This window comes from Oncorhynchus mykiss, chromosome 12, assembly GCF_057628025.1.
Source record: "Oncorhynchus mykiss isolate SJ-2025 chromosome 12, ASM5762802v1, whole genome shotgun sequence".
Classification (NCBI taxonomy): Eukaryota; Metazoa; Chordata; class Actinopteri; order Salmoniformes; family Salmonidae; genus Oncorhynchus; species Oncorhynchus mykiss.
Window position 1 is genome coordinate 45,964,940 of NC_143033.1, and position 22,376 is coordinate 45,987,315.

At 43.2% G+C, this 22,376-nt stretch overlaps 1 protein-coding gene across 5 annotated transcripts in view; it reads right to left on the reverse strand.

The window, feature by feature from the left end:
- Positions 1 to 22,376, reverse strand: part of gria4b (glutamate receptor, ionotropic, AMPA 4b) — a 162,736-nt gene that overhangs the window by 49,725 nt on the left and 90,635 nt on the right. For all 5 annotated transcript variants that reach the window (XR_016485092.1, XM_036937640.2, XM_036937641.2 and 2 more), the window contains exons 5-9: positions 19,060 to 19,113; positions 18,163 to 18,321; positions 10,966 to 11,133; positions 10,689 to 10,793; positions 9,532 to 9,636 (exon numbers count right to left, since the gene is read on the reverse strand). Coding sequence is in view for 4 of the 5 variants with exons in the window: in XM_036937640.2 (XP_036793535.1) it covers positions 9,532 to 9,636; positions 10,689 to 10,793; positions 10,966 to 11,133; positions 18,163 to 18,321; positions 19,060 to 19,113 (591 nt within the window). In the remaining variant the exon portion in view is untranslated. The remainder of the gene's footprint in view (positions 1 to 9,531; positions 9,637 to 10,688; positions 10,794 to 10,965; positions 11,134 to 18,162; positions 18,322 to 19,059; positions 19,114 to 22,376) is intronic.

A 22,376-nucleotide genomic window follows, 5' to 3' on the forward strand; every position in this document is an offset into this window, starting at 1 on the left:
ATTTGCTGCACTGAAAGTAAAGGGGCTGAATAATTTTGCACGCCCAATTTTTCAGTTTTTGATTTGTTAAAAAAGTTTGAAATATCCAATAAATGTCGTTCCACTTCATGATTGTGTCCCACTTGTTGTTGATTCTTCACAAAAAAAATACAGTTTTATATCTTTATGTTTGAAGCCTGAAATGTGGCAAAAGGTCGCAAAGTTCAAGGGGGCCGAATACTTTCGCAAGGCACTATTATTATTATTTTTTTTTACATTGTTGTCTCAGTGAGCCACTAGGCAATACATAGGAGCTACTGTAAGTGCAATGATCAGGTCACTCTGAGGAAGACGTCAGCTTGACAATGGATTAAAGTGAGAAATCAATCTCTGCCTTTTTTTTGTTTTTGTTTTTACCTCAAATTAGTCAGTTTGGAAGTTTTTCTTGGTAAGCCTGCATACTCACCGGACATGTCACCCGTTGAGCATGTGATTATATTTTTAAAGAAAATAAATATGCTTCCTGCATCTCTCCTAAACTCTGGGAACAAAAATTAAAATAATGTGAGTCTTATTCAGTACACATAGTAAATGTTTGTTTTTCTAAAGCCTAGCAACCTTGCCAGCAGGCATGCCAGCTAATATGGTTAAACAAGCTACTCTAACTTGATCGATAGCCTGAAATGGCTTTGTGGCTCGTTATGAGGTTAGGAGATTGGGAATGTTTTGAGCCCCACCTGTTGCATGTTATTTTGGCATTAAAACGTGTCATACAGTGCCTTGCGAAAGTATTCGGCCCCCTTGAACTTTGCGATCTTTTGCCACATTTCAGGCTTCAAACATAAAGATATAAAACTGTATTTTTTTGTGAAGAATCAACAACAAGTGGGACACAATCATGAAGTGGAACGACATTTATTGGATATTTCAAACTTTTTTAACAAATCAAAAACTGAAAAATTGGGCGTGCAAAATTATTCAGCCCCCTTAAGTTAATACTTTGTAGCGCCACCTTTTGCTGCGATTACAGCTGTAAGTAGCTTGGGGTATGTCTCTATCAAAGGTCGCAAAGTTCAAGAGTGCCGAATACTTTCGCAAGGCACTGTATATCAGTCTGCAAACAATGTAAACAAAAACATCGAGTTAATAAAGCCACATCCAAACTTGGTCTCTTTTTTGCTTTCTGGAGTAAGGCAGCTCCAAAATGCAGGTGTTTCAGCCTAGCTCAGTGCTTTCTGTGGTGGTGGGACAGCCAGTGGAAAATGCGGTGTGTAGGGGTTGGTCATGTTCTCTAGTTGCGCCGTGATTGGTTCAGTGTTCTGTCACTCATGGGGACACTACGTCACAGCAAAATCTAAGGGTAGAGCCCCAGGGTGTCTGTAGTGACGCATCTAGGACTGAGATGCAGTGCCTTAGACCGCTTAGACCGCTTAGACAGAGGTCTAAGGCACCTCACCTCAGTGCTAGAGGTGTAAATACAGACACCCTGGTTCGAATCCAGGCTGTATCACAACCGGCTGTGATTGGGAGTCCCATAGGGCAGCGCACAATTGGCCCGGTGTAGGCCGTCATTGTAAATAAGAATTTGTTCCTAACTGACTTGCCTAGTTAAATAAAAGGTTAAACAAATAAAATAAGTGCCCATCCAAGAAGGCTCAAGGTCATTGACCACAGATAAAATTATTTCAAATCACGTTATATATCTACAGTAGCTTTGATTGTACTGATACTTTCAAAATCTTAGCTAGCAGTCATCATGAATCAAGTCGACAATCTACGGACAAATTCTGTGACCTGTTTCAGGAAACTAGGTGTATGTCGTGGAACACTACTTCCCAGGAGAGCCATTTGAACATAAAAAATAGTTTTTTGGGCAGAAATGCCTTCTCGAACATGTGAACTTTCACAACAAACTTGTATGCCATCTGTAAATACGAATACAATGGTTAAATTACCAGTCTAGTTGGTTTAGCCACAGAAAAATACATTCCTGCTAGCCATGGTTGGCTGAGATAATGAGTGGGCTGGACTTGCCGAGAGATGAGTTTGGATTGGTCTGCCAGCTGGTCAGTATGTCTTGGTAATCCCATCTAACACTGCTTTTTTTTAAATGGGTGTGGCAGGAAGCGTAGTGGTTAGAGCGTTGGGCCAGTAACTGAAAGGTTGTTAGGTCGAATCCCCGAGCTGACAAGGTAAAAATCTGTCGTTCTGCCCCTGAACAAGGCAGTTAACCCACTGTTCCCAGGCCGTAATTGTAAATAAGAATTTGTTCTTAACTGACAACAGTAATTAAATTGTTGCCAGCAGCACAGTTACAGTCACCAACTCTCTGGATAACATGAAAACAGCCTAACCAGCTCTGCTAGGGTGACTAAAATGATCAGAGAGGGTTGTTTTCTCATTTGTGTCTGGAAGTAGCTAACAAGTTAGCCAATGTTAGCCAGTTAGCTTGGGTGCTTGACTGCTGTTGTGAGGTCAGAACGTTCGTATTAACCCTACTCATCGGCCAGAGTGTCCAGAGTGCACTCTGAACGCTCAGAGAGCGAACCGCTCTGAATATACAAACCAACAATCTGACAGCACAGTTACAGTCACCAACGCTCTGGATAACATAACAGCCTAACCAGCTCTGCTAGGGCGAGTAATGTTCAGTGAGCTGCTCTCTCATTTGTGCCTGGAAGCAGCTTGCAAGTTAGCTTGGGTTCTTGACTTCTGTTGTTAGTACAGAACGCTCAGATCAACCCTTAAAGAGATGGGTGGGGCTAAAGCTTAAGAGGGTGTGAATGATGCTGAATGGGTGTAGACAAAGAAGGGCTCTCCAGTAATAGTACCAAAACATTCCAAGGCCATTTTCTCAAAAGTTAATTTACAAGTTTATCAACTAATAGATAAAACGTATTGGTGCTCATCGGCCATTGGACATTCAGCAATGAGTTGTTTGGGAGGAATCAGTGGCTAACTGCAAGCATTGCAATGCAATCACTAGCCTGCTATTCAGTGGAGTGGGTCCCAAGTCTGGATTTAAGGGTCTCATTTCCAAGCTTAAAAGGATAAACATTCAATATTGGCCATGCTGTCAATCCAGCATGACTTCTGCTGCATTCAAAACTGGAATCTTGGAATTGGGAAATCTCTGACTTCAGTGAGTTCCTGTTCAAATGAGCACAGCACAAGGTGAGTCCAAAAATGTATGCTGTTGCAACATACCAGGGAGATATGTATGTATACTGTAGCTAAGAAAGCAATACTAAGTGTATGTTTTGTAGTAAAATGTTAGTTGCCCATGTGCCTCACCCTAATAATGTGGTCCCTTTTCCCCTCATAACTTAGCCTACTGTTCTGACTTGGTGGTGCACATGTAGCCCATAGCCCGTTTTAGATAAATGTTATCATCAAATATTTTAAGAGCTTTCGTTGTCTGCTTATATGCCCCCTTTATTTATCCAACGGTTCTGACTTGGTGTACAGGGAGAATACTGTAAGAACGGCCCATGTTCTGAATTCTGTCGCTGTACATTTCAAAAGTTCTGAATTATATATATATATATATTTATAGGGCAGTAAAAGAGGCTGAATGAACTGTTTTGCTGCCTGACAAGGCTCTGCTGATAGCCATCAGTGGTAAGGTGTTGGGACAGCTTTATCTAACAGTTTGTGGGCACAGTTTGTCACCGTTATAGTGCAATTAATGTATTGTTTAGTGTTGTGTTGTGTAGTGGCTTTGCTGGCATGCATCTAAAAAAAAAGTGGGGAGTTTGCCCCACCTAGATTCACATGCTAAAATTGCCACAGAAAGCCAACATCATAAACTTGCTGGGTGGCTAGTGTTAGAAAAACAACAAAACATTTTTGTTTTATTTATTCATCAAGAAAGTATCCATAGGCTACATAGCTTGATCAAATAGATGTACAAACATACCTCCTGGGAGTCCTGCCCATCACTATACACTCTCTCCTCCTCTTTGCTCCATGCTGCACCTTGGAAGGAATCACTTACAAGGGAGAATGGGGGGGGGGGGGGGGGGGGAGTACACTTTGCCCGGTCCAGTCAGTGTGACCCCTCTGCAAAATACCGCTGATAAATCTTTTTTTATAAATAATTACGTCAAACTTGGGCTTAAATATGAAGTTGAGTAATTAATTAAACAACTGAAATGTTTTAAAAGAGGACAAATCTGAGGGGGCACGTGCCCTTGTGCCCTGTATGAGCATGATACATCTGCACACACACGTATATATTGAAGACAATAAATGCATGTGAGTTGACATTCAAATTGACAGATGCAGTCTGTCTGATAGATGATGAGTACGTACAACAAGAAGCATCATAATGATGGCTCTAGACTATATACTTGGCTATATATTGACCTTAAACATCCAATCACACTAGGGTTATATTCACCAAACAAAGCACTCCATGTCTCTTTCTCTCTAACCCATAACCTTAATTCTAACTCTAATTCTAACCCTAACCACTAAGCTTAAAATACACTGGAAAAAATATAAACGAAACATGTAAAGCGTTGGTCCCATGTTTCATGAGCTGAAATAAAAGATCACCAAAAATTATTATGCACCAAAAGCTTATTTCGCTCAAATTCTGTGCACAATTTTTTTTCATCCCTTTTAGTGAACATTTTTCCTTTGCCAAGATAATTCATCCACCTGACAGTTGTGGAATATCAAGAAGCTGAATAAATAGCATGATCATTACACAGATACACCTTGTGCTAGGGACAATAAAAGGCTGCTCTAAAATGTGCAGTTTTGTTACAGTACACAATGCCACAGATGTCTCAAGTTTTGAGGGAGTGTGCAATTGGCATGCTGACTGCAGGAATGTCCACCAGAGCTGTTGCCAGAGAATGTAATGTTCATTTCTCTACCATAAGCCACCTCAACATTATTTTAGAGAATTTGGCAGGATGTCGAACCGGCCTCACAAATGCAGACAATGTGTAATCACGTCAGCCTAGAACCTCCACATCTGGCATCTTCACCTGCGGGATGGTCTGAGATCAGCCACCCGGACAGGTGATGAAACTGTGGGTTTGCACAAGAATATCTGCACAAACTGTCAGAAAACATCTCAGGGAAGCTCATCTGCATGCTCGTCGTACTCACCAAGGTCTTGACTTGACTGCAGTTAGCCATCGTATCCGACTTCAGTGGGCAAATGCTCACCTTTGATGGCTACTGGCACGCTGGAGATGTGTGCTCTTCATGGATGAATCCCGGTTTCAACTGTACCGGGGACATGGCAGATGTGCGTCATGAGGGCGAGCGGTTTGCTGATGTCAACGCTGAGAACAAAGTGTCCCATGGTGGCGGTGGGATTATGGTATGGGCAGGCATAAGCTACGGACAATGAACAAAATTGCATTTTATCGATGGCAATTTGAATGCAAAGCGATACTGTGACAAGATTCTGAGGCCCATTGTCGTGCCATTCATCCACCGCCTCATGTTTTAGCATGATAATGCACAGCCCCAAGGCGCTAGTATCTGTACACAATTCCTGGAAGCTGAAAATGTCCCAGTTATTCTATGGCCTGCATACTCACCGGACATGTCACCCATTAAGCATGTTCGGAATGCTCTGGATCCACTTGTACGAAGATGGTGTTCCAGTTCCAGCCAATATCCAGCAACTTCACACAACCATTGAAGAGGAGTGGGACAACATTCCACAGGCCACAGTCAACAGCCTGATCAGCTCTATGCGAAGGAGATGTCGCGCTGCATGAGACAAATGGTGGTCACACCAGATACTGACTGGTTTTCTGATCCACGCCCCTACCTTTTTTTGTAAGGTAACTGTGACCAACAGATGCATATATGTATTCCCAGTCATGTGAAATTCATAGATTAGGGCCTTATGAATGTATTTCAATTGACTGATTTCCTTATAAACTATAACTCAGGAAAATCTTTGAAATTGTTGCGTGTTGCGTTTCAATTTTTGTTCACTGTAGCTTGTTTTCCATGTGGGTGCTGGCGAAATATTCCCGAATCCCTGGAATTGTTCTTGTTTTACTAGCCTTTGAGGACTTCTAGTCCCCTTAAGGATATTAAAACCACTGGAGACTCCTTTGGTGTCTTCAGAGTTAGGTACTGTAAATCGGCCTTTAGTTTTTCTCTAAAAACAATACACATAGGGCCTTATTGTCCCTGGGCCAATTTAGAGAGTGGACAGAGGAATGTTATAATGAAGAATGTGTTTGTTTTAGTTGATTGTGTCTTTATGTATATTATGTATATTTATGTTTGTCTGTGCTTAATTTGAGTTGTTTCAATTGTATTAGATGTTTTTGAAATTGTATGTGCATGGCTCCCTTGAAAAAGAGACACTGGTCTCAATGGTGACTCCCTGCTAAAGTTACACACACACACACACACACACACACACACACACACACACACACACACACACACACACACACACACACACACACACACACACACACACACACACACACACACACACACACACACACACACACACACACACACACACACACACACACACACACACACACACACACACACACACACACACACACACACACAAAACAGCTCCTCTGTGTCCCAGTCATCACCAACCACTTATTGCACAATTCAAACCTTTATTTTTCACTTGGCTGCATGACATTTAATAAATTGAGCACATTCAAGAATTATGTAGAAAAAGCTATATGAAAATGTCCAAGGTCCTTTCTCAGCTGAGGTTCAAGTGCTATCAGTAAGTCCCCCCCAGCTGCTGTGGTTGGGATAAAACACCATTCTGTTGCCTTGAGGGTGAAATGGGTATTTGATTTCTGACATACCCTCATTTCTAGTTCTTAAATACCTTTCTGATTCTGACATACCAATCAGCAAACAGGGGACGTCCTAAAGACATTAGGAAATGTTTCCCCTTGGTCCCTTGTAGGGTTTGGCACAATTTTGTCCCATGTACGCTCTGAGAAGGTTAAAACATGACGTTTACCTCGCTACCATAACGAGACATTCAGTTCTGTAGGCCTAAAAAGGTGTGCAGCCCCAAGCCAAAATACATTCAGTCAGAGTGCCATTGTGATAAAGTATTTTAATTATCTGACTTAACACTAATTTTAATGGCTTTTTTGTGTGAAACGCTTTGAAGAATATAGCCTATGAATCGGGCGAGCGACGGACAAAGGAATTTACTATCAGTCTCGAGTTGAGCCATATTCAGAGCTACCACGGTGGATGAAGGATTACTATACCAGTCCAAATGAAGGCTTGTCATCAGAAATAATTGCATATTTACATGACAAACAGCTGAACAGACGCTACCTGGCTCTTTTCAAAGTTTAGTGTGAATGACACTTCACTATAGGTGAATCAAGGGGGAGCTCCTAGACGGCATACATATTAGGAAACATAACAACTGATGATGCCCTACTCCTGATATCTCATCCATCCTCTCCCAAAACTTTATCGATAAACTTTGTATCTGACAATAACAAACTTCTGTACAGTTGAGGTTCAATGCATTACCAAACCAGGTTTGAGTTACAGTTTCGGCTTATCATAGTTGGCAAAGAATGTAATACGGAAGTAAAAGCTTAATTGGTGTGTATTACAGTAAACAAACATTATCAAGTGCATTATCAAGTGCATTATCAAGCGCAAACACACATTACAGATGCTATCCCAGACAGCCAGCATAGTTAAACACTGATATTATCATGCTCTATGGAAGCGTGGTGATGTGGTTTGTATGAGCTGAAATTAGGCAGTGCTTTAGAAGGTATGAAGCTCTTATATACAAAAGCTGAATGGAAACTCACAGATTCAGAGCAGCCTCAGAGCATTTTTCATGTTAGTTTGTTAACATCATCTTAACATCCATTTCAATATAAAATACTGTATCAACCATAATCACCTGGAATATGCCAGGCATGGAAATTCATGCAATAAGAACATTTGTATCCTAGAGTTGTTTGAGACACACGCACGCAAGCCCACACACACACATTAAGTACAACCATGTGGATGTGATGTTTGATAAGAAGAACAAGCATTCTCGTGGCCTTAGGCAGGACGAAGGGTCCATTGTGACTCCTATCTCTCTCCTTCTAAAAAAACACAATTTGGTCAGACTGTGTCCATTTTGTGTCTTCTTGAGGGGGTTCATTTTGGCTCTGGATAGATCCATCCCTTGGGTCAGTTAACTAATAAGGTGTGCATTAGAAGTCATGACGCAGCTCTCTGTTGCATCAGTCTGTTTCTTTAGGGGGTTCACTCTGGCTCTGGTTACGTCCAATACCGTCCGTCAGTTTCCCAATATGGGCTTTCATTTGGGCTCTGCTTGTGTCCAGTTTCTCAGTTTCTTAAAATGGGTTTCCTCACCAGGGGCTGAAAAGAGGAGGATTCTGCTGAGGTATGACTCTCCAATCCCATTTCCATCCCTCCTCTACTCACTCTGTCTTTTCTTACCCTGTGCTCTCCATCTCCTCTTATCTAGTCAGCCACTCAGAAACACAGCACATCTTCACCGTTTTCACAATATCATGCCGACCCAAACCAAACTGTGCCAAACTGTGGAAATGATCTTTAAACATTGTCCTTTTCAGCTCAGCTCCAGCAACTATGAAGCATGCGTAACCAGGCCAGCTCAGCACAGCTTGCTTTGGCTCGGCTCGGTTCGGCTCAGTAGTATCAAGCCTTCTCAGTACCCTTAGTTAACATTCCAAGCAACCGGTGGCCCTTTTTAATTGTGGTACAGACAGGGTTACAGTATTAGTCCAAATTTAACTAACAGAAACCAAGCAAACAGGTATCAGTTGGGTCCTGTAGGCCTACTAATAAGAGAAAAAAATGAGTGCTGTGGAAGAGAGAGTTGGGCCCAGAGAGTTGTGCGTATGTTTCTGTGCACCAATGTGTATCTGGCTTTGAGAGTACATGTGTGTGTGTGTGCGTTTGCGTGTGTGTGCGCGCACGCACGCACGCACGCGCATATGAGTGTCCGTGTGTTTGAGTAATAGAATCTGACTTTGTCTGGCCACATGGACTGACAGCTGTTAAAATGCGGCTGTAGCAGTTTCTGGCAAGGATACAGAATGCAGCTCATGCATTTTACAAAGGGGACTAGACGAGTCATGGCAGGTACTGCACTTAGTGACATTTTTACAATCTACATCACACCTAGTGGAACAACATCTCAAAAGCATCTGCAGTGCCAGTGTTGATGTTTTGGATAAGGTGTGTGTTTGTGTGACTGAAGGAACGTAGAGTAAAGCTCTTCCGGGGAGAACACTAAGACTTGAGAGCGCTAGACCTCTAGTACGCTCAACCGAAAGGATACCGTTCGTTTACAGTATACTAAAACGAACTAATAGTATATAGTATATACTCATTAAGTATGTAGTATACCGTATGTTAGTATGGGTATTCAAACACAGCTTAAGACTTGAGTGTGCTAGAGGGTGTGTCTGTGTCTCTTTTGTGTGTAGGCGCACACGTGTGTCTCTGTGTGTGGTGTGTACACGTGCGCTTGTGTGTTAGTAGGGTTGTAGTGCGTCTTACCATGATAGTGGTGACCACGACAGTTCTGTTCTCCATGATTTCGTTGGGATTGAGGGCTTCATTCTGGATCAGAACCAGCTTGTCTGAATCCGTCCAGTAACCCATCTGGAGACAATGAGAGGACAGTGAGTGAAACGGCCAGGGTGTGTGTGTGTGTGTGTGTGTGTGTGTGTGTGTGTGTGTGCGTGCGTGTGTGGTATGATTTCTTCGTTGTTTGAATGCGTTTGTCATGATTTCTCACCGTAGAGTATGTGTCGTTTCCAGTATATTTGTGTTAATTATGTGGTGTTAAGATCTATGAGACTATCTGAGATATTCTGTGTATACAAGCAAAGGAGAAGAGTCGCACAAATTGTATGCTTGGTTGTGTCATGTATAAAAATGCACAATGTTTAGTTTTTTATTATACAGTATATGAATCATATATGAGTCATATAATAGGTGAGTCAAGCTAAGGAAGTGAATATGTCTGCCAAATAAATTGTTATATACTGTTTTATACATGGTATATAATAAACCTAGACAGGGTTTTATTTAATCCTGGTGGTGTCTGCCATTGAGCAGGATGAAGGGAAGGGAGAGAGAAAGGGATGGCATGTATGCATAGGTGTATTTGACCCTAAGCATGCAGAGCCAGCCTGTGGGTAGGCCCAACCACCCCTCCAATTCATCCCCCTCTCCCTCCTCCATCACTCTCTACTGCTCCACCTCACTCTATTCACGTACCGTAGTTGGCTGGAGTCCTGCACGTACACACACACACAGCACTGAAAATAATATACAGGACACGGCAAAATACACACACATTCTCGAAGCCTGAGTATACTGTTCACGCTACTGTTCATCACTAATACACGATACCCAGGTTCTACAGACACACAGACAATAATAAGATGATAAACAGATAAACAGATGTTCACTCTCTTCTGGCATTTTAAACCATGGAAATTGAAAATGAAATGAAACAAAGTTATTTGTTATTCAAAGTATTATGGTATAGTGGTATTATGGTGTAGTTATTATGGTGATAGCTAGAAAGCATGGGCAGTGATGTAAATTGAGAATAAAATGAAACAAATGGTAAATAGACATTTAAACATATAGTTATTATGTTTTCAAATGACGGGGTTAGGTGGGTGGACCAGTAGTCATCTTACTCGTCTGGGTCCGTTGTTCTTCAGCTCAAACACGTCCATGGTGTAGTTGACCCTGCGTCCATAGTGGTCAAACTGGACATTACCTGTTAATCCCTGCAGCCAGACCTGTACACAGGACAAAACACTATCATCAGAGTCACATAGAATGCAGGTATACCTTCGTTCTATTTTAAATAAGAGAACATTTCATAGGAAACCGTTTGTAGTGTTGACAGTTTGTCCTTTGTGGACATCATAGAGTTAGCAGAAATGAGGTAATTCATGCAGTGCTAGATACCTGTTTGAGGGTGCGCTCCATGTCAATGCCCTGACTCCAGGGGGCGGCGGGGTTAGCCAGACAGTCCCCAGCGTTGCCCCGGCGAGAGATGTCAACCTTCTGCCTACGCAGGTTCCTGAAGGCCTCTGCCATCACCATCACGCCGTCGTACGTCAGAGCCGATGTGTACTGGGGGAACAGGAGAGAATCATCAGGTGTGTGTGTGGTCGGGGGATGAAAAGAGGGAAAGGTTTCTGCGTGTGTGCACTGGGCATAAAACACATGATTTGCGGCAAGGAAGATTGTCGCAATGTGACAAACTCGGCTTGTGAAGCCAAACAGATAACAATAACCTATGCTATAAAGCACAAGTTGTTTTTCCACATTCTGTTGTGTTTCAAAGTGGGATTAAAAATTGATTTAATTGAGAGAGAAAAAATGGTCAACAAAATACAAAATATTTTAACTGTGTGTCTTTCTGGGTAAGTCTCTAAGAGCTTTCTACTCCGGGATTGTGCAACATTTGCCTATCATTCTTTTCAAAATTAATAAAGCTCTGTCAAATTGGTTGTTGATCATTGACTCTGGAGCATTCGCTGTCTTCTTCGTAAGAAACTCCAGTTTAGATTTGGCTATGTGTTGTAGGTTATTGTCCTGCTGAAAGGTGAATTAATCTCCTAGTGTTTGGTGGAAAGCAGACTAATCCAGGTGTTCCTGAAGGATTTTGCCTGTGTTTATCGCTATTCCGTTTATTAAAAAAGACAACTCCCTAGTCCTTTCCAATGACAAGCATACCCATAACCTGATGCAGCCACAACCATGCTTGAAAATATGAAGAGTGGTACTCAGTGATGTGTTGTGTTCGATTTGAACTTATTTCGGCTTGCCATAACAAAGGGGTTGAATACTTATTGACTCAAACCATTTCAGCTTTTCATTTTTTATTCATTTGTAACTTCTAAAAACATAATTCCACTTTGACATTATGGGTTATTGTGTGTAGGCCAGTGACACAAATGTTTTCTTTAATCTACTTTCAATTTCGTCTGTAACACAACAAAATGTGGAAAAAGTCAAAGGGTGTGAAGCCATTGTAACTTTTTGAAGCCATTGTAACTTTGCCTCTGGCCTAAGGGAATCCTACTCATTAACCCAGCTCTCTCTCATCCATCCCTCGCTCATTACATATCTCTGTGGGGGGCGCAGTGTGTGTGTGTGTGTGTGTGTGTGTGTGGAGGGTGGGGGGCACAGGGTGCGTGCGCCTTCTGTGTGTATATTTCTGTGGACCATCAACCCCGTCGGGGCAGACATGCTTCCTATATCAATGTGGGGGGGGGGGGGGGGACAATAAACAGTTTGATAACCCCGGCTGATGCCAGCCGCACCCTGGGCACGAAGGTTAGCACCAACTGGCACAGGCAGGCCATCAATAAGAGTCTGGGCACTTGAAGAGATAAGAGGGACAATCCTGCCAAGGAGTTATGAGGGTGTTGTGGCTGTTTGGTTGACCTCCATCTAGACTGTGACCAGGACATAGTGGTGCTCCACTCAATACAGCAATGATGAATGGTGCTAGTGTACAGCAGAGACTGAGAGGCTGTTTGGTCGAGAGAAAGTTAAGTTCCTCGGCATACACATCACAGACAAACTGAAATGGTCCAATGGTTTTTCTCTCTCTTCTCCCAGTCTCTCACCCTCTCTCCATCCATTCCCTCTCTCTTCTACCTCCTACCACTCTCCCTCCCTCCATCACTCCCTGCATCCTTCTCCCCTCTATCCCATGCAGCGCAGCTCAGCTCATGATGTGGGTGGAGGGTGACTGCTGGTCACGAGACCCTTAAAGGGAGAGTTATTTATTTAACTTTTAGCTTATTTTCAACTTCTTTGTTGTTGTTTAATCCAAACCGTTTTTAAGTTCCTTTGCTGGATATTTAGCAACAACCAGAATCTCATGGCTAGCATTTTTGGTGCTTGAAGCCATGCTGGTGCAAATTAATTGATCCAGTTAGCAGTACATTTAAAAGCATGGGGAAAGCAACCAGGCTCCTCTCGGAGTTAGGCAGAGCTATTTCCCAAGGAATTTTTGATCCGTTTCCCCTGAGATCGCTACACTCTGGATGTTGTTAAGTAACCAGCAAACAAGCTTAAGAAATGGTTTGGATGAAATGACGACACCCTCAGTATGTCAAAAATGAGCTAGAATTCAAAAAAGTGAACTGTCCCTTTAACCCACTGTAGTCCACCCAAGCCCACCATAGCTGAGCTAAGCCAAGCCTAATAGAGTGCAGTCAAGTGCAGTCAAGTGCAGCAGGCCAGCTAAAGTTAGCTAAAGCACCAGTGCCCATGGCAATGGCCCCCTAGCAAGAGTGGAGCTCCCTCAGGCATTGGGCTCTACTATTCCAACACTGAGAAAGTCCACAGGTGTGAGACAGAGAGAGGATTGAGATACAATCCCATTGCTTGGCACTGGAGGAGATGGCTGCCATTTTACGGTCTCCTAAACAATTTTGCTATTGTGTGTGTTATTTCGCATTATTTGTGACTTATTTTGTACTTAAATGTTTCTGCCGAAAAAAGCTTCTAGATATCAGGACAGCGATTACTCACCTTGTACTGGATAAAGATTTATTCTTTAACGATTCGGATGCAAAGGATTTACTTCAAACACCCGACAAGGCCCAAATCCCTGTGATTCGCATGAGAAATAGATATTGGGGATGTAGGTCGGGGTGCCTTGTAAAGATCAGACGACGTGTAGGTAATCTGCCTTGACCATCAGTCCAATTAGCCAACGTACAATCATTGGATAACAAAATAGACGAGCTACAATCACTAATATCCTACCAACGGGACATTAAAAACTGAAATATCTTATGTTTCACAAAGTCAAGGCTGAACGACGACATGAATAACATACAGCTGGCGGGTTTACGCTGCATCGGCAGGATAGAACAGCCGCCACCGGTAAGACAAGGGGTGGCATTCTGTGTCTATTTGTAAACAACAGCTGGTGCAAGAAATCTAATCGTAAGAAAGTCTTGAGGTTTTGCTCGCCTGAGGTAGAGTATCTCATGATAAGCTGTAGACCACACTATTTACCAAGAGAGTTTTCATCTATATTTTTTGTAGCTGTCTATTTACCACCACAAACTGATGCTGGCACTAAGACCACACTCAATGAGCTGTATAAGGCCATAAGTAAACAGGAAAATGCTCATCCAGAGGTGGCACTTCTAGTGGCCGGGGATTTTAATGCAGGGAAACTTAAATCCGTTTTACCTAATTTCTACCAGCATGTTAAATGTGCAACAAGAGGAAAAATAACTCCAGACAACCTTTACTCCACACACAGAGACGTGTACAAAGCTCTCCCCCGCCCTCCATTTGGCAAATCTGGCCATAATTCTATCCGCCTGATTCCTGCTTACAAGCAAAAACTAAAGCAGGACACACCAGTGACTCGGTCAATAAAGAAGATGATGCAGATGCTAAGCTACAGGAATGTTTTGCTAGCACAGACTGGAATATGTTCCGGGATTCTTCCGATGGCATTGAGGAGTAGAACACATCGGTCACTGGCTTCTAAGGCACTGCATCTCAGTGCTAGAGGCGTCACTACAGACACCCTGGTTCGAATCCAAGCTGTATCACAACCGGCCGTGATTGGGAGTCCCATAGGGAGGCGCACAATTGAACCAGCGTCGTCCGGGTTTGGCCAGTGTAGGCCATCATTGTAAATAAGAATTTGTTCTTAACTGACTTGCCTAGTTAAATAAAGGTTAAATAAAAATAAATAAAATAAATAAGTGCATCGATTACGTCTTCCTCATAGTGACTGAAAGTACATAGCCCAAACAGAAGCCATGGATTACAAGCAACATCCGCACTAAGCTAAAGGCTAGAGCTTCCGCTTTCAAGGTGCGGGACTCTAACCCGAACGCTTATAAGAAATCCCGCTATGCCCTCCGACAAACCAATACAGAACTAAGATTGAATCGTACTACACCGGCTCTGACGCCCGTCAGATGTAGCAGGGCTTGCAAACTATTACAGACTACAAAAGGGAAGCACAGCCGCGACCTTCCCAGTGACAAGCCTACCAGACGAGCTACATTACTTCTATGCTCGCTTTGAGGCAAGCTACACTGAAGCATGCATGAGAGCATCAGCTGTTCTGGACTACTGCGTGATCACGCTCTCCGTAGCCGATGTGAGTAAGTCCTTTAAACAGGTCAACATTCACAAGGCCGCAGGACCAGACGGATTAACAAGACGTGTACTCCGAGCATGCGCTGACCAATTGGCAAGTGTCTGTAATACCAACATGTTTCAAGCAGACCACCATAGTCCCTGTGCCCAAGAACACTAAGGTAACCTGCCTAAATGACTACTGACCCGTAGCAAACACGTCTGTAGCCATGAAGTGCTTTGAAAGGCTGGTCATGGCTCACAACACCATTATCCCAGAAAGACTAGACCCACTCCAATTTGCATACTGCTCAAAAAGATCCACAGATGATGCAATCTCTATTGCACTCCACACTGCCCTTTCCCACCCAGACAAAAGGGACATCTACGTGAGAATGCCATTCATTGACTACAGCTCAGCGTTCAACACCATAGTGCCCTCAAAGCTCATCACTAAGCTAAGGACCCTGGGACTAAACACCTCCTTCTGCAACATCCTATCGGGAGGTCAGAGACCTGGCCATGTGCTGCTAGGACAACAACCTCTCCCTCAACATGATCAAGACAAAGGAGATGTTTGTGGACTACAAGAAAAGGAGGACAGACCATGCCCCCAATCTCATCGACAGGGCTGTAGTGGAGCAGGTTGAGAGTTTCAAGTTCCTTGGTGTCCACATCAACAACAAACTATCATGGTCCAAACACAGCAAGACAGTCGTGAAGAGGGCACGACAAAGCCTATTCCCCCTCAGGAGATTGAAAAGATTTGGCATGGGTCCTCAGAGCCTCAAAAAGTCATACAGCTGCACCATCGAGAGCATCCTAACCAGTTGTATCACTGCCTGTTATGGCAACTGCTCGGCCTCTGACCGCAAGGCACTACATAGGGTAGTGCTTATGGCCCAGTACATCACTGGGGCCAATGTTCCTGCCATCCAGGACATCTATACCAGGCGATGTCAGAGGAAGGTCCAAAAAATTGTCAAAGACTGCAGCCACCCTAGTCATAGACTGTTCTCTCTGCTACCGCACAGCAAGTGGTACCGGAGCACCAAGTTTAGGACCAAAAGAATGCTGTTCATTGACTACAGCTCAGCATTCGACACCATAGTACCCTCCAAGCTCATCATTAAGCCTGAGGCCCTGGGTCTCAACCTCGCCCTGTGCGATTGGGTGCTGGAATTTCTGACGGGCCGCCCCCAGGTGGTGAAGGTAGGAAACAACATCTCCACTTCGCTGATCCTCAACACTGGGGCCCCACAATGGTGCGTGCTCAGCCCCCTCCTGTACTCCCTGTTCACCCATGACTGCGTGGTCATGCATGCCTCCAACTTGATTATCAAGTTTGCAGACGACACAATAGTAGTAGGCTTGATCACCAACAATGATGAGACCACCTACAGGGAGGAGGTGAGGGCACCCGTAGTGTGGTGTCAGAAAAATAACTTCTCACTCAAAGTCAACAAAAGGAGATGATCGTGGATTTCAGGAAACAGCAGAGGGAGCACCCCCCTTATCCACATCGACGGGACAGTAGTGGAGAAGGTGGAAGGTTTTAAGTTCCTTGGAGTACACATCACGGACAAACTGAAATGGTCCACCCACACAGACAGTGTGGTGAAATAGCGCCTCTTCATCCTCAGGAGGCTGAAGAAATTTGGCTTGTCAACCAAAACCTTCACAAACTTTTACAGATGCACAATTGAGAGCATCCTGTTGGGCTGTATCGCCGTCTGGTACGGCAACTGCACCGCCCACAACTGCAGGGCTCTCCAGAGGGTGGTGTGGTCTGCACAATGCATCACCGGGGGCAAACTACCTGCCCTCCAGCACACCTACAGCACCCGATTTCACAGGAAGGCCAACAAGATCATCAAAGACAACAACTACCCGACCCGTTGCCTGTTCACCACGCTATCATCCAGAAGGCGAGGTCAGTGCAGGTGCATCAAAGCTGGGACCGAGAGACTCAAAAATAGCTTCTATCTCAAGCCCATCAGACTGTTAAACAGCCATCAATAAGACAGAGAGTCTGCTCCCTACATACAGACTTAAAATCATTGGCCACTAACAAATGGATCACTAGTCACTTTATTAATGCCACTTTAATAATGATGTTTACATATCTTGCATTACTCATCCCATATGTATATACTGTATTTTATACCATCTATTGCATCTTGCCTATGCCGCTCGGTCATCGCTCATCCATATATTTATATGTACATATTCTTATTCCATCCCTTAGATTTGTGTGTATAAGGTAGCTGTTGTGGAATTGTAAGATTACTTGTTGATATTGCTGCACTGTTGGAACTAGAAGCACCAGAATTTTGCTGCATGGTGATATTGCTGCACTGCATGTTGAAATACTTACTTACAAGCCCTTAACCAACAATGCAGTTTTAAGAAAAATAATCAAATCTGCTAACCATTTGAATGTGACCAATAAAATTTTATTCGATTTTTATTTTATTGCTGCTCTTTAATTATTTGTTATTTTTATTTTCTATTGTCTATTTTTTACTTAACACTTATTTTTCTTAAAACTGCATTGTTGGTTAAGGGCTTGTAAGTAAGCATCTCACTGTAAGGTCTACCTGTTATATTCAGCGCATGTGACAAATACAATTTGACTTGTACCTGGCCCTTGATGAGACTGCACAAAAGTTAGCAGGTATGGCAAGGTATTTTAAGTGTGTGTGCATGTGTGTGTATGTGTGAACGTCTCCATGCCCTAGCTAACCCTGCACCTCTGCAGTTGGTCTTGTAGAATCCTAAAGCCACATAAAGTGAGCCCAGAAGGACAGGCATGGTATTGGAAAAGGTCTCCGGTCTGATCCTGATTGACTCAGCTCTGTCAAATCCTCCCTGGGTGCTATCCTCCAAACCTTAGAGGAGAGATACACCAGAGAACCCCCAGGTATAGTGTACCATGGGAGGGAGCTGTCCCTCTTCAGGGGATGGGGGAGAAGGCAGGACATTAGTGAAGATGAAAGAGGACTTATTAACCCCCAGGTAGGGTGTTACCTTCGGGGGGCTGTCGGAGCCTGGGTACTCCCTCTGGTCCAGCTTGTTCCAGCGCTGCATCAGCTTGATGACCATGGGGTTGCTGAAGTCCACCAGCTGAAAGCCTGACACATTGGCCCCTCCGTGCATGAAGCGCTCTAGGTTGATGTCCTTAAACCCCTGGGAGAGAGAGTTGGGGGAAGGGAGGCGAGATGGAGCGTTTGGTACGGATGGAGACAGAGGGCAGAGAAGAAGAGAGAGAGGGAGAGAATGACATTTATAGATAGAGGTAAGGAGAGTGATGGAGGTAGGCAAAAGGTAAATAGAAAAAGGGATAGAAATAAAGCAATATATGGGGAGAGAGAGAGAAGAAGAAGGGGAAGAGAAAGATGGAGTGGGAGAGAGGCAAAGAGAGCGAGAAAGGGAGAGAAACAGAGACAGGACCCTGTACAGTATGGGATACCACAACATAAAAGGAAACCAAACACTTCTCCGAATTCTCCCCTAGCCTTTTCTAAGATCACTGGCTGAGTCTGAATTCTGTCGACGCCCTGCTTCTATAGCAGAGACTCTGGTAAGAAGGATTGTGCCAACAGTAATCTCTCTCAGCCCAGTGCTCTGATGCCTCCACTGCTGTGTCACACACACACACACACACACACACACACACACACACACACACACACACACACACACACACACACACACACACACACACACACACACACACACACACACACACACACACACACACACACACACACACACACACACTGAGCTGTCCTGCTCTGGACATCATTAATACACTGTCACTGTGGAAATGGGCTGCATACTAATTACATAGATGAGAAGAGAGGGGGGGGGGGGAGAGAAAGAGAGACAGAGAGAAGGAGACATGCCAGGATTTTTTCCCCTCACCAAGTTAGCCATGATGTAATGGTAGCCTTTGACATGTTTTCCGACGCTGACAATCTGCGAGAGAAGGGGAGGAGAAACGTTAGAGAAACGTTAAGTCAACCCGACTGGAAAGGGACAAACGTTCGACAGATTTTAAGTGAACCTGACTGAATTAGCATTAGCATGCTTAATTGGCTGTCAGTTGAATGACACCCCAGTGTGTGCGGCTTGTCACCGCGTGAACATTGTCTTTCATGGGGAGAAATCAGACGTGCCTGTCTAAACAAATGAGTAGGCATCCGGATGAGTGCCACACAAGGAAAAAGACAGACAGACACTTTGAGGCGAGGCAAGACATGACAATGTTCCCGGCATGGAGAGAGAGATAGAGAGAGAATGTTCATTGAATCATTGTCATCATCATTGAACACAAGCAGATTTCAAATAGTTAAACAGACTTTGAACTCAAGACAGCTGCCGCTTACGTCTCGTAGTATGACTCTGCTTATAGGTGATTTGTGAGGTACAGTATCTACGAACTGATCATTAAGACTTTATGAATGCTCTGTAAAGCATCCATTGTTGTGTCTTTAAAGTTTTAGCCTAATGTGTTTGAATGTCCCGCTTACAAATACAATCTGTTTCCACTAGCATAGCTCCATTCTCTTAAAATGCGAGCTACATTTTTCTGGACATCGCTAAATAACCAGGTAACAAAATTAAAAACGGTTTGGAGGAAACAATAACACCTGAGGGAAGTTAAAAATAAGATTTTTTTTTTTTTTAAATGACCCTTTAAAAAGGGACCCATGCAGAGGTAAAAAAATAAGATTTGAGCTGCTAATTTAGATGTTGTGTGTACTGAGGCCTACAGAGATATGACGGGTACTGTTGGTTGAGTGTCCAGGGATCAAACACAAACACACACACACACTGAGTTGTTAACACAGTGACATGCTGCAGCGGAAATTTACTGAATAATTGAAATGTGAGTTAGAGACACTGGTTGCCTGGGGGCGGCGGAGGAGTACACTATGAAACAGAGAAGGGGGTTATTCTGTTAATTCAACTCTGACTACATACAGTACAGGCAACAGAGTAGCGCATAGCTGCAGGAAGTAGTTTGTGGGTATGGGTGCTGCGATTCTTTTATCGACATGGGGGGGAGGCACTGCTGGAAAGGAAAAAAATTGCCCGCACTGCAGTTGGCTATATTGATCCACGACTACAAGACTATTAAAGCTCCAGTGCACTAACTATGTGAAAAAGTATTTTGTTAATTTAAAAAATATACACTACCGTTCAAAAGTTTGGGATCACTTAGAAATGTCCTTGTTTTTGAAAGAAAAGCAATTTTTTTGTCCAGAAATACAGTGTAGACATTGTTAATGTTGTAAATTACTATTGTAGCTGGAAACGGCAGATTTTTTTATGGAATATTTACATAGGCGTACAGAGGCCCATTATCAGCAACCATCACTCCTGTGTTCCATTGGCATGTTGTGTTAGCTAATACAAGTTAATCATTTTAAAAGGCTAATTGATCATTAGAAAACCCTTTTGCAATGATGTTAGCACAGCTGAAAACTGTCGTCCTGATTAAAGAAGCAATAAAACTGTCCTTCTTTAGACTAGTTGATTATCTGGAGCGTCAGCATTTGTGGGTTCGATTACAGGCTCAAAATAGCCAGAAACAAAGGACTTTCTTCTGAAACTCATCAGTCTATTCTTGTTCTGAGAAATGAAGACAATTCCATGTGAGAAATTGCCAAGAAACTGAATATCCAGTACAACGCTGTGTACTACTCCCTTCACAGAACAGCGCAAACGGGCTCTAACCAGATTAGGAAGAGGGGTGGGAGTTCCCGGTGCACAACTGAGCAAGAGGACAAGTACAATAGAGTGTCTACTTTGAGAAACAGATGCCTCACAAGTCCTCAACTAGCAGCTTCATTAAATAGTACCCGCAAAACACCAGTGTCAGCGTCAACAGTGAAGAGGCGAATCCGTGATGCTGGCCTTCTAGGCAGAGTTCCTCTGTCCAGTGTCTGTGCTCTTTTGCCCATCTTAATCTTTTCTTTTTATTGGCCAGTCTGAGATATGGCTTTTCCTTTGCAACTCTGCCTAGAAGGCCAGCATCCCAGATTCGCCTCTTCACTGTTGACATTGAGACTGGTGTTTTGCGGGTACTATTTAATGAAGCTGCCAGTTGAGGACTTGTAAAATTGCTTTTAGTTGCATGGTTTGCTAGAATGACATATAATTCATTAATTTTTAAATGGGTGGGTTTATTGGTGTTAAAATACACCAGTTAAGCTATTTTGGACCACCAGGCTGCTGATGTCATGCAGCCTGTCGTTTTTGTGTTTATACTTTTTAATAACGATAACGACAAGTTTGATGTCGGACAACAATAGAATGTTCATGATGTCACTGTGACAACTGTCTACAGACATGTTGATAGACGTAGTATAAACCATCCTTAAGTCTTGAAATCTTTGGTTGTTTACTACACTACCATATTCATTCTGTGTAGCACATGGCCTCACATGTGAATCCTTAAAGAGATGGGTGGGTTTAAGGCTTAAGTGGGTTTGAACGATGCTGAATGGGTGTAGTCAAAGAGCTCTCCAGTAGGTGTACCAAAAACATTTAAGAGCCATTTTCTCAAAAGTGGGGTTATAACTTTATCAACTTTCAAAGCAGAATAACTTTCCCATTCTACTCGACTGTAGTGTATGATATATACAATTTTCTAGCTCTGAGTCTCTACTTTTATCCAATGTAAAAAACACAATTTCAAATTTTGCTACTTGAGACCGGTTGGTCACAATTGATTGAATCACCTACTCCAGCCTGTTGGTGAGCCTCTCAAAATCCTGTCTGACTGCCTAACCTCCTGTCTTCCTTCCTTCCACTCTGCCTGTTGTCTGGCAAATTGCAAGATTATGTTATAATGCTTGTATTGCATTATAATGGTTGTTTTATTCGACATAATAGAGTATTCTGTTAACTATTGTGTGTGTGTTTTACTGAGGATGGGCCTGTATGAGATGACAGAGGAGTGACAGAGGAGATTTACAATGTCTTTGGGTAATAAAGCCTAAAGAGCATTCCAGAGAACATGAGCTAATGGTTCTGTTCTATACCTTACCAGGGAGAGATGGTTCCAGTTTGGAGTAGGAGGGCCAGACACTGGTCTATACAATGAAAACTGTTGACGCAGCAGTAACTGTCTGCTATGTTTTATAGATATATTTCATACAAATCTTAACCTTGTGACCATTCTGTTGTTCATCATATAGGTTGAGAGGGGTGTGTGTATCTTGGCTATAATC